A 19,568-nucleotide genomic window follows, 5' to 3' on the forward strand; every position below is an offset into this window, starting at 1 on the left:
CTGAGATCTCTGGGCTCCACCCCTTGCTAGATACAGTCCATGGTATTTTGTGCGAGTTACTTAATCTCTTGAAGACTGAGTTCCCTCATCTATAAAATGGGGAGTTTCCTCACGAGATAAAACAGAAAATAACATGTGTAAAGAACTTTGCCTAGTTTGTAGCAGAAAATCATTGCTTTAAAAAAGTTTAAATGTAGTGTGAATAGTAGCTGTAGTAGTAACTGTTTTATCAGGTTGCCTAGAATCCAATGATGACCACAGTTTTCCTTATGATCTAAAAATCATGGCAGGATAATTCTGGTTTATTTCAATTCTGAGTATTACGATAACATTATGAAACTCATCAAGAGCAATTTCTTGCGATTAGTTTCATTTCCTCAATACAGCTGCATGGGGGAATATAGTATGGCCGTGTGGAGGAGGAGAAAGAAGGCTCTCTTCTTGTTTATTTACCAATTTTTGGTTGATATGGAAATTTTCCTTCAAGCAGTTCAAGTTGTGTCCTCACTGAAGATACCCTTTAGTTTTGAAGAATTAATCCATCACACAGAGCAATTTATTTATTTATTTAGTATTTATTCAGGCATCAAAGCCAAGTTTATTGGGCAGTAGTACCAAGCTCCTGAAGAGAGGGGACCTGAGAGGGTTGCCCACACAGAGCAGTTTATTTATTTTATTTATTTGTTTCTTATTTTTAAAAGATTGTACTTATTTGTCAAAGAGAGAGACAGGGAGCGCAAGCAGAGGGAGCAGCAGACAGAGAGAGAAGCAGACTCTCTCCCAGGGTCCTGGGATCATGACATGAGCCAAAGGCAGCTGCTTAACCAACTGAGCCACCCAGGTGTCCCCACACAGCACAATTTCAAAAGTGGTAGAGAACCATTGACTCTTGGACTTGAAATTAAAGTGAAGCAAAGAAAAACTACAGATAAGGAGAGAGACAAAAAATAGAATTCTCCTCACGCATTTTTAGTTTATATATGATTTTTCCTAGAGTGGTAAAGTGGTGACATAAATGGTTCATGAGGCAGATATGCTGGGGTCCTAGTAAAGTGATTCTGAGAAAAGGAAAAATAAGAAAGAAATTTGGAAGGTCCAGAGTCTAGGTTGCTGCCCCAGTTAGAGAAGAGATAGAAGTGTTTTGTTTTTTTCCTTGGGGAATCCTGCTCAGGATACTATGTGTGGAGGTTGAATGACTTCGTGGATCTCAGTCCTAATTCTGAAAGCAGTCGGTGTCAGCATATTGGATTAATGAGAGCAGTGTGTCAGTGGGAAGTGATGGACCAAATGCCCAGTGACAATGGTGCTGTCTTTGGAGAACTGGCTCTATATCCTATAGACCAGAAGGCTTTAGGGTAGAAGTCTGGTTTTAAGAAGGGGGATTAGTAAGTGGGCCATAGTTTCAGAGTGAGAGAAATCAGCTTGAAAGGAAGACTATAGACTGGTCAGTATGGCAGGTGGGTGGAGAGGATGATTTGAGGCTGGGAAGGTGGGAGGGGTGACATGCAGTAATTGTTTGGACTTCCCCTGACTGTGGTGCACTGTATCCTAGGTCCGTGTGGCATATTTTTATGTGGAGAAGTAGGAAGGAAAAAAAAGAATCCAGTGACATTTGGGACTGGAAATGGCAACCATTCTAACGTGGTGGCCAACCTGAACTTGCTGGAAATGTTGACGGTACTAGGGGATTTCGGGCAGACACCTCTACGATGCTCTCTATATAGTACGGAGCCATGCTGACACATACAGTGTCTGATTTAATGAGCTCACAGCCCGTTTGGTCAGAAGTAACACATAACTCAAATAGAGAGCAGAACACAATAGAAGTCAGGATCTAATTATCTGCTAAAACGTAGTAGGAGCAATAAAGGAGGTGAGAGCAGGGAGGGAAGAAAAGAGCAACTTGCTTGGCCGTAGCAAAGAGCACAGCATAGTACCCGACTCCTGGCAATATGCGATCATGCTGAAAAAGTTATACAAATAGATGAAATAATACTAATCTCTGAGGAACCTCTTTCTAAACCAGTGGTACAGGTACAGTCTCTTGGTTTCATTCTCCATTTCTAATCCCACCAGCGTGGGCGGAAAAATGAGATATAGAAAATTATACTGATTTAACTTGCAGCAGAAACTGCTATATCCGAGAGAACTTGCCCTGTTTACAGGATGTAGAAGCTGCCCCTCCCCCCCGCAGCCAGCTGACTGTTACCATACATCCTTGACCAGTTTTCTACGTCTTCTGATTTTTCAAGGGGGGGATACACAGATCTGCACATGTTTCTCTTTTTTTAAAATACAAATCCTCATTTTTCGATTGGAAACTGATTCAAAACATTCTAAAACATTGTTCAGGCCCAACAACATATGTCTGTGGGTTGAATTTGGTTGGCAGTCTGCCAGTTTCCCACCTCTTCTTGAATTTATAGCTACTCCTAAGAAAGCAGGAGCAGAGTGTCATGATTAGAAAGAACTAGACTCCTCCAGATAACTTCCATATACAGAATAAATCTTAATAAAGGCTCAGAGACTCACCAACACATTTGATTAGTCTACCAAAGAAAATCCATTTTTGTATAGACTTTTCATTGAGGCCCTTGTTTCGTTTGTCTAACTTCCATGAGTGGGTTCCTTTTCCTAACTTGAAAGAACCGATGCTGTTCTATTGCTAATGTTCCTCAAGGCATTTTTTTAAAAAAAGATTTTATTTATTTATTTGACAGAGACAAATCACAAGTGGGCAGACAGGCAGGCAGAGAGAGGGGGGACAGGCTCCCTGTTGAGCAGAAAGCCCTGTGCAGGTATCAATCCCAGGACTCTGGGATCATGACCTGAGCCGAAGGCAGAGGCTTTAACCCACTGAGCCACCCAGGTGCCCCTCCTCAAGGCATTTTTTTAATCATTACAAGATGGCTCCAAAAGTTAACTTTTCTAAGTAATAACAAGTAGAGTCATCCTTAATTTGTCTGGTATTTTCAAAGTCATGTGATATAAGATATGGACCAGAACATGAGCACTTGCACAGGTGCATTGTTTTAGGGGAGATCGAAGGGATGTATATATGTTAGGTGGTGAAGATAATCTAAACAGTTTAAACACATGCACACACTCACATGTACACACACGTACATGTGAAATCCACAGCGTGCTAGATGAGGAAATGTGGGATGGGTGTAATTGTGTAACCCATTTCATCATACAAATTGTGAATAGATCGGCATCACTAAGCCTCAGAAGTAGATAAGACAAAGAATGTAAGCAAATAAAGGGAGGACAGAAGGAAAATAAAAATTACTGTTGAATGATTTTTAAATAAAATAAGTAATCCTGATAGTAACTTTAAAATTCCAGACTTTTTATGTGTTTTCTTTTGACTTCAAGGCAGCCAAGTCCAGATTCTGTATTTTGCTTTGTGAGGAGCCTAAATTAAGATAGATATTTGGTTATACTACCTCAAATTATAATAACATTCACTTAACTGGAACCTAGATGGATAGATAATGTATCTAACCATCTCCTCTCCCTTTTCCCTCCTGGGGTGAGGTCCCTGAATTCCACTTGGAGGAAAGAGAAGCACCCCTTGTTTAATTCAGGGCTTCAGCCCCTAATAACTCCTGGGTGGAGATTCCTGGTAATGCACCTGAAGTTCTTCAAGAAATTAAGGCATTGAAAGAGTCTTTTCAGCCTAGAAAGGAAAAGATACATTTTGCAAAATAAATACACTTGGCATATTGAAGGATACTCAAAGGCAAGAATTTAAAAACTCAATCAAAAACTTTCAATTTAAATATTGTGAACTAGTAAAGATTTTTGCCATTTTGATATTCTTGGCTTCATGAAAGAAAGCCTCACTGCCCAAAGATTTCAGATTAAGTTTGAATGAAAACAACAAAATTTTGTGGAATTTGCTTGTTCTCACACCAAACATCCTTTGAGGTTTTACAATCAAGAGAAATGTTTTCCAAAGGTTTAAATTGATATTGTTTTACTCACACTTACCAAGTTCATGATATAAACATTAAAAAACAAATTTAAAAAAAGCACTCATGTTGAAACACTCACAATAGACCCAGACTGCTTGTAGTATGATCCTATTGGGTTTTTCCTTTATATAAAAGAATTCATTTTTCAGTATCTACCTACTTAGCCATGTAGTCACTTCTCTTCTCACTTTTCCCAACTATGATCAATACCACTTCCCCAAACACCAACAAATTCCAAAGTGAAATGCATTTCCAGAAAATTTAGAACAACAATATTTGCAAATATGACCTGAGTAGCAATGGGGTTTAAAAATAAGAAGATACTGTAGTAATTAGTCGTAATTTTAGAACAACGCAGATACAAAATTTTAAAAAAACAAAACAAAACAAGAGCTTTATGTAATTCTAGAGACTTGTTTGTCAGCACAGTTCAGTGTGCATCTCAGTCACTGGGGTGAAGGGCAAACATGTGGTTTCTCAGACTCCTTTCTGGTGTTGTTGGACGGGAGTCTTTGGAATGTGTAGTAAAATCTGCGTGTTTATGATAAGCTTCTCTTATTGATTCTTGAGAATCACGGCTCGATAGCTTTCTTACTCCTCACTAGAAAGCCATTTGTTCCTTTACAGCTGAAGTTATTTCTGACCCTAACTCCTGGGAGAAATCTTAGCTTAATGCAGGAAGTCTTTAGCTAATTCCAGTGGAAAGGAGTTTGGTGAGTTCAATGTTAAATTTATAACAAGCGATCATGGCATCGGTCTGCAGCTGGAATGTATACGTGGGGTGTGTTTCCTCTTATTTACCAGTCCCAGTCCTTCAGCAAGTCATGCCCTTCCTCATTAGACATTTGTTTCGTCTTCAACCACAACTTCTTCTGCTGGTAACCCGGTCATTCATGGCCTCATCCTCTTGGTAGGGTTTTTCCTTTATATTAAAGAATATCTCTACTGCCAGTCTTCCTTCTGCTTAATTGAGATAGGTCTGAACAAATATCCAGTAATCAGCCCTCTGACACTTGACAACAAACCTCCTGGTTGATAACAGTCTGCAAATCTGAACTTCTGAGTCCTGCCCTTCTCAGATTACCAGTGGTTATTTTCTGCTACCTGTCGAGTAGATCTTTCTATTCAGCGTGAACCCCGACTGCCAGTGTTTCTTGATATATGTGATTATTGGACACAACTGCCTCTCTTGTCAATGTTTGTGGATAGGAGAGCTCTCCAGTATCTGTTTACTCCTGATGAAGAGCCGGATCTTGGTCCCTTCTCACCTCAATAAACCATGAGAGATGGCTGGTCTTTCCAATTAGAGGAAATCCATGTATCTATATATATTTCATATGTGCATATGAAATATTTATGAATTATCTCTATAGAAAGATACCCTATCTTAGAGCAAACACAGGAATTATTTCCACAAGAATCACGTTTCTAAAAATAAAAGTTGAAACAAATCTTTTTAGAGGAAAATATAGGAATTGTCTTTGTGGTCTTGGATCATGCAAGGATTTCTTAGGACAAAAGAAAATCTTGTCTTAAAAGGACAAAAGAAAATCACTAATCTTAAAAGGAAATAAATGATAAATTAGACAATATTAAAATTAAGAATGTCTATTGATGAAAATATTCTATTAAGAGAGTATAAAGTAACCCAAAAGTGAGAAATCATCATTATTGCCACATATGTATTTAAAAATGGCTTGTATCCAGAATATAAAAATAACTTCTACAAATCAGAAAGGACAAAGAACCTAAAAGAAGAACTAACAAAAGTTTTTTATAAGCACTTCACAGAAGCATATTACATAGCAATCAGCCACACAAATAAATGTTTGAGTGAAATAAACTCATCAATAAAAAATACATACTCTAGGTTTTCCATTTAGATTAATTTTAAAAATAGGAAAAACTAAGAAGACAGAATAATGGTTATTTTTAGTGGGGTGGGTGGAGACTGTGACTGGAAGGCGGCTTCAGGGGTGTCTGGGATGCTAACAAGGTCGAGTTTCTCAGTTTGGGTGTGGTTACACGAGCATGTTCAGTTTGTGACAATTCGTTGTGCCTTGTACACAAGCATAGGCTTACACACACAAACTATTTAAAATGTATTTTATGCATACATTACTGAGCGAGAAACTAATTTTTTAAATGCATTAAAGGAAATTTACTGAAATATTTTATTTTAATGGTGTCATTGTCACAACAGTGGACAATGACATTGCTGTCCATTTTCAGACGTGTCCTCTTGGCACTGAAATCCAATCCAATCAATTCAGACTTTGAAGACAGGAGCATTAGGGAAAGACTAATCGGATACAGTAACAAATTTGCTAAATAAAACAAATGTCAGCCATATTTGACTACTGTCAATTACTGACTCCTGTTAATTACTGTCAAACACTAATTATACAATATGCATCTTCTCCATATTTTAACCTGGGCTGGCCAAGATAGAGCTAGAGGGATCCCGGTGTAATACAATCAGTGCGTGATAGGATTTAATCTGCTTGATGAAAGGGCTTTGCAACTGAGTCACATCCTTTAGGAAGCAAATGCTACGGAACATGAAATCCCAGGAAAGGAGCAATCACAGGTTGAAATGTACTTTTTGCCCTTGGTACTCCTCCAACAAAGATCAGAGAACCGGCCCTGTCCCAGAGAGTATCTGAGACTGCTTGTTTTGTCAGTGTTTCCTCATACTGAGGCTGCTGTGCAACTTGTTCTACAGCCAATGTTTTCTCCTTAAGTGACGTTTCATCATCCAGTGCCCTAAGATAGTCACCCTGTTTTCCCTTAATTGATACTTGTACGCAAGAGGCGGAAAATGGCTCAGCATTTCTTGCTAGATTAGGTCAAAACTGACAGAGGAAACAGAGGGAGGATTGCATTACTTATGCCCCTTATGGTTCTCCTGTGCATCAGGAGATTGCCATTTCATAAAATTTCTTATGCCGCCTAAACATAATTACAATAGCACAGGCATTTTATTCCTATTTGCTTTTCAATTTTGTACTACTTACCTGATCACTGGAGGGAAATTCAGAAGCAGTTCTACTAATCTTCACTTCATTTTTCTTCTTTGTCCTCATAATAGAATTGTACCCTTTGATATCTCTTCCTTAAGTGCCTCATTGTGTCCTTCCTATGAAGTTTCCACCTCTCTCTTCATTTCATTGGTGACCGGAAGCATTAAACATGCACATGGAGGCTCAAAAGGAGGCTCCTGAAGTTCTGGAGTTTTTTTTTTTTTTTTTCCCAGATCACTTCTTGGGTGCTCTTATCATAAGATCAGTGTTCACAAATAGATGCTATGCTTTTTATCCTGATTGGAAGTTCATTAAGAAGCATCCCATGAGAATGCTACCATTCTGCGGAGGCTGGGGATCCATTTCTCTGGGGGTCTCTTCACCAAATCCTTTGGGAGGTCATTATGCCTGAAACAGATCATCAGACGTTCCCGGGCTCTATAAGACAACAGCCAGTTTCTTTACTAGAAATGGCAAGATTCTCCTCATCTAGCCCTAATGACTATCTTTCCCTCACTTTCCTGCCTCCCATTTGCCACCATTTGTTGTGGATGTTTACTCCTGTTTTCCTTAAATCTGGTGATCTCAGCCTATATTGCCCTTCATATCCCTTCTCTGCCTTTTGGATCTTATTTTTATACAACGTCAAGGTCACATGTCACCTTTGCCTTAAGATTTTCCTCAGTCCCATCCGCCCTTGCACTCTTATCCAGAATCCATGGTGGGCAAACGTGCTAATATCTGTGCCTGGGATTTTCAATAATTGCTGTAGAAAATGCGGGACCTAAAAAGTCTATTTTTCAGGTAGAGTCTCAATAAATACTTGAAATGTAAATCTATTGCTTTACTTCCAATAAGACAGAGACTAGAAGGCTAAGGTCCCCAGGGGATGAGAGATGGCAACAAGATACCATGATCTAAAAAAAGATCAAAGTTGCCTGTCACACAATTTTGTCTGGGACTTATTCTACTTAAAAAAATGTATTTTACTTGTCATTTTCACCATTTGAATGCCCACGGGTAATGACAATAACTGTATTAGTTTATCCATGCAGCTGACTTGCCAGACTTTGTCAGTAAATGCAGAATATCACCCTGATTCCCTGATTAAGTTAAGTTAAATAAATGCAAAGCCTTATTACCACATTTCCTATATATAACACCTGCCCAGTCAAAGACAATGTTACCCAATGGGGTGGCTATGGTCACATTCCTTTACTATGATGTTCTTTTCTCATTATATTTGACATTTTTGAAACTGAGTTTTATTGCACTCTCTCCGCGTATGGAAGTGGTCTGGGGAAATTAGACTTAATAGAGATGTAGAAGCCACAGGGAAAAAAGAAAAAGAAAGTGAACTGGAAGGAAACTGAAATTAAAATGTTATTTTAGTAAATGGCTGCTGTGGTGGAGACGACAAACAATTGCAATGCAAGTTAATTACTGACCTGTCAGGAAAGTGTAGCACAAAGGTTGTGCCACACATTACTGGAGCTACCACGGCCACAAGTCATTTCCACAGGGGAACAAACAGACCGTGCTCTACCACAGATCAACATAAAATCTTTCCAGGGGATAGAAATGAATTTCTCACAGAAGTAATATTTGTCTGAGGAGTTTCCTTGAACTCCTTAGCAGACCTGGAGAAATAGAACTTCCCACACATTCTGGGAAAGGAATGGAGTCATACGTCCACAGAGGGCTCCTGTGTGTTGAGGGCAGCATAGCTCTCGGTGATTGGGGTGACCAGATAGCTCACTTGCCACGTGTTGAAAATTGAGGCTACCACCCATGGGATGGGAATTTCCTGGTGGCACACTCGGTGCTTGCTTCTGTGACAGTTCTCACAACATCTTCGGTGGTGATCCACGTCAGGCAAGAGTGTCCTTCTATTTGGAAAAATAATATGAAGCACCTAAAGGAATTTGAAAGTCAAAGAAGACATTCTCTATTGTCAGAATGAATAACTCTGCTAAATTTTAAGATGGTCATTAAACATACTCATTTAATTTATAAGAAAGAAAAAAAAGGCTTATTCTGAAATGAAAAAAAGATATTCTTTATATATTTTTTTAAAGATTTTATTTATTTATTTGACAGAGAGAGATCACAAGCAGACAGAGAGGCAGGCAGAGAGGACGAAGCAGGTTCCCTGCTGAGCAGAGAGCCCAATGTGGGACTTGATCCCAGGACCCCGAGATCATGACCTGAGCCGAAGGCAGTGGCTTAACCCACTGAGACACCCAGGCGCCCCTATTCTTTATATTTTTAAAAATTCCTTTTATTGTCCAAGGATGGGCCTCAGAAAGCCTGTAAAACATTGCTATTCTTTTTTCTTTTTTCTTCCTGCCCCTACTTATCATGCAATAACCAGAGTTCATTGGACCTTAGAAACACTGGCCAGAGTGAGTTATAGATATATTTTTTTGAATCAGAAATGGACTTGATCAAAGACATTTTCCAATTGGCCTTGCTAGGCTATGTACACTGGCATTAGGGATTTCCTATATTTGTATTCCATTTATATATTCAGTAAACATTTGCTAAGTCTCTATTGTTTTGTGAGGAAGCACAGGAAGATTTCCAAACACTTAAATTGAAAGATGTACATGATATATACTGAATATAGCTCTATGACGATCATATGATCTCCCCAATCTCTGTCAGACTTCCTTTGGAATTCTTCCTACCTTCTAGTTCCATACATGGTTTCCAGTTGGCTTGCGGGGGGTCTATGACTAAAGCCAGGACATTTGGTGAAGCGGGACATAGGTTCTGTCCTGGAGCTGCTTTGACCGGGCCGTGGCGCTGTGGGGAGGACACTCGGCCTAGTCCAGCTTCGCTTTGCTCTGCTCTGCAGCATGGAGAGGGTATCATCGTGCCTTTTCAGTTTCTTCTCACCCAAATAATTCTTCATGCACTTTTATTTTTAATGCTACTCATGGGAAAGAGATGTCAAAAATACACTTTCTAACTCAAAAGGGCAAGCTGCTGAGCCTTGGTGTAATTAACAGAGTGCAACAAATAATTGACAGAGCAGCTATGAAATTTACGATTAGACGAGTTATCACATCCGCTCCTCTCTGGGTATCGGCCGTGGTAGTGGGAGAATCAGACCCAGAATACCACGGAACCTCGTTGGCTGAACGGAGCCAGTTTGCATGGCTCTTGCAAACTGCATTATCATCACAGTTTCCTGTTTTTAAAGCAGCATTGAAAGTGGAACTAGTGCAATATCAAAAGCTCCTTTCGCTCTTCGCTTGGTACAAATAAAATCAGGAAGTCTAGAGAAATTGTGAAGCCAGTCCTAAGTGATTTACATTTCAATTTCTCACTCAGGGATATTTATTTGGAGAGTTTTGTGAAATCAATGGATATTTTAGACACAGGCAAAACGGACTAATTCTTCAATATTTTCATTAGTCATTCACCACAGCTCTCTGTGCCTCCCGCAAGAATGTAAATGCATCAGACAACACTGTTTTCTCTAATAAATTTTGATAATAATGATGATTATGATAATCATAATGAGTAGATGATATGTTATAGGAAGAACAAGGGGAATACTGAATAAGCATCTAGATCACAGGAAACTTAATATAACTTGTAGTTAACAAAATGTTTGATGTCACTAAGTGGGATATAAGTAAGCAGAGACAAATATTATTGATTTTACAATTTGCTCTATGAAAGAGAGAAAGTTGAGGGTCAATGAGGGAAGAAAACTGGGGTGGAACAACAGAATTATTCCAAAGGCCTGTGAATGTTCCTGGAATAATAACACAGAAAAACTCACACACTGCAGGTCTTCCCTGCCTTTCTGACCAGCACCTTGTGAAACTGATGAGTATGTTCCCGCAAGCACATCCTTTCTCTGATGCTGGGAGCCAAGTCATGCTGGACCCCGGGGTGTGAGGGTTTGCCTCTAGGTTGGGCAGCCTTCATAACGGAGTTTGTTCCCCTAGGGCCTTCTTCCATAAACACTCAGAAACGAGGCCACCATGGCAGGGCCCTCACATTGCACAACTCCAGGAAACACCATTTACTAGAAAGTAATGCCAGTGTCCTGTGTCTGATCATGAATGCTGCCTCCCTTGGAATTCACTTAAGATCAGACGTGGAGTAGACTGACTGTGGCTCTTCTGTTGCAAGATATTTTTCCCATGTAGTCAGAAGAGTTTCCAGAGATTCTGAGATGCAGGTAAATGCCCCCCTGAGAGTTAAGGGGAAGTCTGACCAGTCCTTGATGCCCTTATGGGAATTAGTTTAAGCATTTCCCTCCCTTCTACATCTTAGTGATTCACAGAGAGGACAGATGTTTAAAGGACATACGTAAGGAAGAATGGATGGTGGAATTTCAGAAATGCTGACTCTTTGGATGAGATGGGACCTGAGTAGGTGCTGCAGTGGGGGGCTTTGGCAGCCCAAAATGAGAAGGATCATAGAGTGTCTACTGGAGGAACAACAGAGTAGTAGGATACAGGCAAGGAGAAAATGAGTAGTTGAAAGAGGGTGAAGAGATAGGATTATAAGTGGAATCCAAATGCAACTCAAAAAATTTTGCCTAGAACGGCCTTCTCCACCTTGTATGAGGCTCCTAGCAGGACAGATGGAAAGAAATCATCTCCAAACCCTCAAGTGCAACAGTTTAAAGTTTCACGGCCATTAGTACAGCTGTCATTTCAGCCCCTTCGATTTCCTTCCTCCTCTGTCTTCTCTCCTTCCTCTTGCACATCCCTGGGTTCTGCGGGCTGGGGCCACCCACAGGTCCTGCACCCTCTTTCTAGTGCTCATTTTATCTATACAACACATTTGTGTATTATGCCAAGGAAACCCCTCTTCCTTCATCACTCCTTCAGAGCATCTAGAATACCAGCCCCTTACCGTCCTGGCTGGGTTGGAAGGAAGGGGCTCTCAGTCCTTCAGCCCCCCAAGAGGCTCGCAAGAGGACAGACTCACTCACGCTGAGGTTAAATGCTGTTTTCTTCACGAAAGCCATCATTTCTCTTTTCCTTGAGCTTTCTTGGTGTTATGTTTTTTCTGGATAGTACATTTCACTCTCCACGTTGTCTCACAGTTCTTTGCATATTTTTGCATTGCTGAGCCCTTTGTCTGAAATGCCTGGCCTGGCCTGACTTAGCCTCAGCCTCAACTTTGCAGACTTTCTTTTTACCTCCCAGTTCCACCGGAGTTTGATGCCATTGCTCCTCTCCCCACCTGGGCACCACAATATTCTCCTTTAATTATTGATTTGTTTCTCCATCCTCACCAACCTGTAAGACACCTGATTTAAAAAAAAAAAAAAGAAAAAAGAAAAAACGAAAATCTCCAGCCTCTGATAGAGTACATGCCACTTGGGAGACTCTCCATAAATGTTGAATGGATCATTTATTTTCTGCTGGTGAAAATCTTTAAGAGGAGGTTTTGTGTCATATCTATTCTTCTCAGAGATTTTGTGTCATAGTGCTCTGAAAAGTTAGAAACTACCAACTTTAGGAAATACGAGAACAATTATGAAATAGTATTGAGTGAATGTCATCGTAGAACACAAAATATGAGGGAAATTGAATAAAGAGAAAAACTAGAGTGTCTTTGAGGTATCAACAAAATGTGAAGATGGAGAAAGGAAGTAAAGGCGAGAGAAGAGGAAGTGTGGGGAGAGAAATCACCTTAATATTATAGTGGGGAGAAGTCAGCCTAACAAAAATATCTGTAAAAGGAAGATTCTGGAAGTGTTTTCTTCAGCCTATCCCCAAGAAAATAGGTGGGGAAGCCAGATGAGAGGTGTTTTAAGTAACCCGGCCTTTTGACAGTAACTCATCACTAGGCAAATAACGAGTTGATTGTGAAATCATTACAAGAATGCAAATGTTGATTTGACTTTGAAATTTGTGCAAACTCTGAGGAAGCAACATGTTCTATAAATGGCATGGGGCCAGGCTATGTAAATACAGTAGCTTCATGCTCTTGGTCAGAAGATAGTGGCTTTAGCCTAAGTGATTTCCCTCACCAATGTAACAGACATACCATCTTTTTGAGTTTGAAATATCAAGGCTTACATGCACTCAGAAGAGAACCCAGATTTTTCTTTTCTTTTTTTTTTTTTTTAAGATTTTATTTACTTATTTGACCCTGAGAGATCTCAAGTAGGCAGAGAGGCAGGCAGAGAGAGAGGGGGAAGCAGGCTCCCTGCTGAGCAGAGAGCCAGATGTAGAACTCGACCCTGGGACTCCAGAATCATGACCTGAGCTGAAGGCAGTTGCCTGACCAACTGAGCCACCCAGGTACCCTGTTTTTAACTTTTTAAAAATTTAAAGTACAGTTTACACAAAAATGTTATGTTAGTTTCAGGTGTACATCATAGTGATTTGACAAGATTCTACATTATACTGTGATCACAACAAGTATAACTACCATCTGTCACCAAACATCTTTATTACAATATTATTGGCTATATGTGTTTTCTTGTGCCTTTTATTTCATGACTTATTCATTCCATAACTGGAAGCCTGTACCTTCTACTCCCGTTCGCCCATCTCCCCACCCTCATTCCCTCTGTTAACCATCAATTTGTTCTAATTATAGGTCATATTTTGCTTTTTGTTATTTATCCATTTTCTTGTGTTTTGCTTCTTTTACTCATGTTTGAGTAAAAACTTATGGCATTTGTCTTTCTCAATCTGACTTATTCCACTTAGCCTAATACCCTCTAGATGTATCCACGTTGTTGCAAATGTAATGATCTCAGTCTTTTTTTCTGGCTGCATAGTATTCCATTGTATATATGTGTGTGTGTGTGTGTGTGTGTGTGTGTGTGTGTGTGTGTATACACACACATCACATTTTCCTTTTCTGTTCATCTATCAGTGGACATTTAGGTTGCTTCTGTATCTTGGCTGTTATAAATAATGCTGCAATAAACATAAGGGGGCATATATCTTTCTGATTTAGTGTTTTTGCTTTCTTTGGATAAATAGCCAGTAGTATAATTATCGGATCATACAGTGTTTCTATTTTCAATTTTTTTGAGGAAATCCCATACTGTCTTCATAGTAACTGTACCAGTATTCACCAACAGTGTATGAGGGTTCCTTTTTGTCTGTATTCTCACCAACCCTTACTACTTCTTGTGTTATTGACTTTAGCCATTTTCACAAGTGTGAGGTTATATCTCATTGTGGTTTGGATTTTCATTTCCCTGATGATTAGTGATGTTGAGCTTCTTTTCATGTGTCTGTTGGCCATCTGTATGTCTTGTTTAGAGAAATGTTCATTCAGGTCCTGTGCCCATTGTTTAATTGGATTGTTTGTTTGTTTGTTTGTTTGTTTGTTTTGGTGTTAAGTTGTATATGTTCTTTATACATTTTGGATACTAACCCTTTATCAAGTATGTCACTGGCAAATATTATTCTCCCATTCCATAGGTTGCCCTCTAGTTTTGTTGATGGTTTCTTTTGTTGTGCAGAAGCTTTTTATTTTGATGCAGTCCCAATAGTTTATTTTTGCTTTTGTTTCCCTTGCCTGAAGAAAAATATCTAGAAAAATGTTGCTACAGTTAGTATCAGAGAAATTACTACTTGTGTACTCTTCTAGGATTTTTATGGCTTCAGGGCTTAAATTTATGTCTTTAACCCATTTTCAGTTTATTTTTGTGTGTGGTGTTAGAAAGTGGGCTAGTTTTATTCTTATATGGAGCTGTCCAGTTTTCCCAGCACCTTTTATTGAAGAAACCGCCCCCTTCCCATGTCTATTCTTGCCTCCTTTGTCATAGATTAGTTGACCATATAATCACGGCCTTATTTCTGGGTTTTCTACCCTGTTCTACTGACCTATGTGTCTATTTTTTCCCAGTATCATAGTGTTTTGATTACTACAGCTTTGTAGTACATTCTGAAATCTGGAATTGTAATACCTCCAGCTTTGTTTTTCTTGCTCAAGATTGGTTTGGCTATTCAGAGTATTTTGTGGTTCCATACAGATTTTAGTATAATTTATTCTGAAAAACTCGTGATTTTAATAGTAGCATCCTCAAAAATATCAAAGATTCATAGATTCACTTTGTTATTGTATTTACTTTCTGATTGGCTATGAAATTAATAGCTTTAATAATAATAATATACAGAATAAAATCAAAAGATTATTGACCTATACTCGGATATATGGAAAATGCATTTACTTTTTTTTAAAAAACAGTTATCTGTATAATACTCTACATCTTATTCAAGTTAGAAGTAGAGGTAAGATTCCCTATGTCTATATTAGTAGCCAAATTTGATACATTTTAAAATCCTTCTCATCAAAGCAGCTGTCATTATATTCCTATGAAATAGTGGAGATGAGATCTTCTTTTTTTATTTCTTCAGTTTTTTATTTCCAGTTTTGTTGAAATAGCTTTTTTATTCTCTACTACATGAGTTTTTATAATATATCACTCATACAGAAGCATAAAAATGGAAGTATGAACAAAATAAAGAATTAAGAAACTTAAGTCAATTTAATTAATTTAGTTAAGGAATTCTTTTTTTTTTTAAGATTTCATTTATTTGACAGAGAGAGATCACAAGTAGGCAGAGAGGCAAGCAGAAAGCGAGAGAGGAGGAAGCAGTTTCCCTGTCGAGCAGAGAGCCCAATGCGGGGCTCGATCCCAGAACCCTGAGATCATGACCCAAGCTGAAGGCAGAGGCTTAACCCACGGAGCCACCCAGGTGCCCCTAGTTAAGGAATTTTTAAAACAACTTTCCTATAAATGTCTTTATGAGATATAACTGAAGTACAATAGCATAAGTACTTACACAGTTTGATCATTTTTAAATACATGCATACAATTGTTAAACCATCACCAGTCAAGCTAACAAACATAACCATCACCTAAAAGTTTTCTCATACTCACCATAATCCATTTTTTCCTTCATGCCATCTTTAGGCAATCATAGATCAACTTTCTATAATTAAATACTGGCTTGCATTTCCTAGAATATTGTATAAATGGAATCATAAGTACTCCATAGGTATTTTCTTTTGGCCTGGCCTCTTTCATTCAGGAATTTGCAATTCATCCCTGTGGTTGCATCCATCAATAGTCTGCTCTTTTTATTGCTGAGGAATATTTCATAGTTTTGATTAACTAGAATGTATCTGTTTGCCAGGAGGGGTCTTTTTTTGGAACAAAATACAGGTCCTCCACTTCTTCTGTCCTTCATTCTTGGGAAAACTATTAGTCTCTCTGAACTTTTTTTTCTCTTCTAGAAAGGTATGAGTTGAATGCCTATCTCATGGGAGTTTTGCAAGAATTGAATCACTGACTGTATTGCCTGGCCAATAGTAAATGCTCAAAAAATATTAACTTCTTTGCTAAGTTATCTCTCCATTGCCTTACTGGTATCAATTATGAAGTAACACTTTGTCTCCTATTAAAATGTTTTCATTCTTTTCTGACCATCTTAGTGTTCACTGAGCTTGAACATTACCATGATGCTGGCTAACCCCACTGTCTGTCCAACAGCGATAGGGGTACCAGTACAGTTAGCTCCCTAAAATACAATCTTTCCCTTGGATTATCTTGGCTTGTGACTGATGACAAGTTTTTCCAGTGTGGACACATGTGCCCAGGCCAGCTCTGTAATGTCTGTAGGTGAGACAGGGAGACAACATTAGGCCAGAAAGGGGTCTGTTTCTAGAAGCTTAGAAGTTGTATTTGCATTGCACATGTTCTCTTTTAAATGACATGATATGCTCCTTGGAGGGGCTTGTGGAGAGGGGCCATTAAAAAGGATTATGGATTAGGGGAAGCAACCAAAGCCCTCCCAGTCCACCCATGGATATTGCCACGGTTTAGTTCTCTTCATTTGCTTTTCCAAACTATTGTTTCCTCACTGCTTCTCCTTTAGCATGTGCCTGCCCTGAATTTTTCTGCCTAAATCAGACTTAAAAGAAACATCAATAAATAGACGGCTTTGATTTTCTCTTTTTTCATAGTCTTCATCAACATTATGTCCAACAAAGCTACTGAATCTAGTTCAGTTGGCTGATGGCAGCAGACAAAGGACCTTAATTTCCCTTCTTGGGTATTGTGAGTGGCGGGTCAGGGCTAGGACTGAACACTACACAAAGAAGGCCAAGCCAAAATATTTCATGGTCAATGGGACCAGCTTAGTGTGCCCTAAAGCCAGGTCTGCTCACTTACATATGACCTCGTCCATGTAGGTTTTTGGTCACTAAAAAAGGCTGCATGGGAGTAGCGTATAGGGGTGGAGTGGGGTGGGGTGGGGTGGAATGGGTGGGTAAAAGTTCGGTAACGTTGTGAATGCAAATAGCATGTACCCTGAAGATACTTAGTTGGCGTTTCTACATAAGGAAGAATATCGTGTTGCCATTAGAAATCCCTTAATGGAATTAGGAACCACACAAGCATGGCTGTGCTGGCTATGAACTTGGAAGTCCTCTGGCAGGTATAGTAGTGTCCACATACAGAGGCCTGAGTTGATAAAAACAACTGCAGAGTAATTACCTTCCGCACTATTCAGAGGGTGGAGATGGTTTGATTTCTGTACCTTAGTGATGAACAGGAAACTGCACCCCACCAAGTTTTTCTTGGAAAAAATAAATTTAGAATAACACAATGCTTTTATATTTTACCAGGATAACGCTATAATATGCAGAAATCTATGAATTCTGATACCTCTGTGGAAACACTGAATTCCACCCGTCAAGGCACCGGAGCTGTACAAATGAGAATCAAAAGTGCCAACAGCCACCACGACAGGCTGAGCCAAAGTAAATCCATGGTCCTCACCGATGCTGGGAAGGTCATTGAACCCGTAAGTCCAAAACCCCAAAACCCTCATGTTCTGTGATACAGAATTTTGTTAAAAAAGTAAAAAAACAAACAACAAAAAACTAATTAGCTTTGTTTTATTTGTTTTCCTAATGTGCATGAGAAAACTGTTTTTGTAATGCATTTTATCTTGCCTACTTATAGTCATAATAATATCCCCAGTTGTGAGAGAGGAGCTGGGCTTAATCCAGAGTGATAAAGTGGATTTGGAGCTAGACTGAAGAGCACCTTTGACTCATTTTAAGGGCCTCCACGCTCATGCTTCAGTGTTATAAAAATAATGAGGTTATGCTAGCATGTGGCGTTTGTACTTCCAAATACAGTACATCACTTTGAAAAGCCAGAGGCTAAAATTAGCTAAGAATGAAATGAGGGGGGAATCTTCAAAAAAAAAAAAAGTGAAAATCTCTTTCTTAAAATCTCCCAACAATATATAATATTGGAATTACGATTTGATTTGGAATGAGCTTAAATGGTGTGGCGATGGAAGGTTTGGAGAGGAAGCCATTTTGTCTCGATAATGTGTCATTAGGAAGATTTGAAATAAAATAGTTAGAGATGAACTCTACTGCCAATTGTGTCCCTGCCCCTGCACGCATCCTGAGCCACTAAACACACTGATTACGATGAGTCTCCTCTGGTTAATTTTCTTCCATAATGGTGGTAACTTGCAGCTGAGGCCATAGGATGTTACAAAATTATTTATGCAATGTTAGCCACTCTTTTGGACCCCAGATCTATTTTGTTTCTTGCAGTGAGAGCGAGAGCGGGAAATAGGTTAGCTGGGGACAGACTGTGAGTCCCAGTCACTCCGCAGAAACATGTGAGCTATTAATTGAGTGTTCTGTTAATATCGTAGGGGCCTATGAAATATTCAGCTCCCTAACTGAGTTATTAAATGAGATAAACTTGCTGAGTTGCATGTCACCGATTATATTTATTCCCTGTTTTCACTCGAATTTCAAGTGCGAAATTAACCCACCACATCTCAAGAGCTTGAGAAATACATAGTTTTAAGCGTGCTTTCTTCAGGTATTATAGACTAATTCAGCACAAGGAAGCCAGTGATTATAGGTCGGGGGTGGGAGCTCCATCCTGAGATAAGGTCCCAAGAGAGATGTGCTTTTCTCTCTTTACTCTCCCGTTTAAAAGTATTGTCTGCTGGGAGGCACAGCACTGCCTGCCTGACTCTGCCTTTAAACCAGCTAAAATGTTCCTCAACTATGAACTTGAGACAGTGGTTAGAGTAAATTATTGGAATCTCTGTAATGTATTATCAGTAAGAACTGTACCTTTGAAAAAGTTTAAAAGTTAAGTATATTTAATGATGCCTAACATATTTTATTGGCTGTGTTTAACAAAAGGCACTATGCCGCAGTTGTTTTTGACAAGCATGAAAACATCACAGCATGAGACTGCAAAAGGAATTATGGAGAGAAATTACAAGTGATCCATCTCTCAATGAATTATCCACCTCAATAGCCCGCAGAACTCAGCTACCAATTAACACCTACTTTATTACATGTTGGGATGTACTTAATAACTTTCATGTGTTTATGCACTATTACCTTGACTGATGCCTCTTGTACAATTAGGCATAATTGGCATATCAATATGCAAAAGTTAAAAGGATTAACCCTCTTAAAACTAATGAGCATTTCTGTATCCAGCTGCTAAATGAGACAAAATTAGCATTTTTCACTTTTGGGCAGGATTTTATCATGCAGTTTC

The 19,568-nt window shown here is 39.1% G+C and overlaps 1 protein-coding gene across 1 annotated transcript in view; it reads left to right on the forward strand.

The window, feature by feature from the left end:
* The window catches only part of ARHGAP15 (Rho GTPase activating protein 15), a 602,381-nt gene that overhangs the window by 11,387 nt on the left and 571,426 nt on the right, over positions 1–19,568 (forward strand). The window contains exon 2 of the mRNA XM_082689352.1: positions 17,642–17,820. Coding sequence (XP_082545478.1) covers positions 17,656–17,820 — 165 coding nt within the window. The 5' untranslated portion in view covers positions 17,642–17,655. The remainder of the gene's footprint in view (positions 1–17,641; positions 17,821–19,568) is intronic.

The sequence above is a fragment of the Mustela nivalis genome (genome assembly GCF_964662115.1).
Source record: "Mustela nivalis genome assembly, chromosome: 11".
Classification (NCBI taxonomy): domain Eukaryota; kingdom Metazoa; phylum Chordata; class Mammalia; order Carnivora; family Mustelidae; genus Mustela; species Mustela nivalis.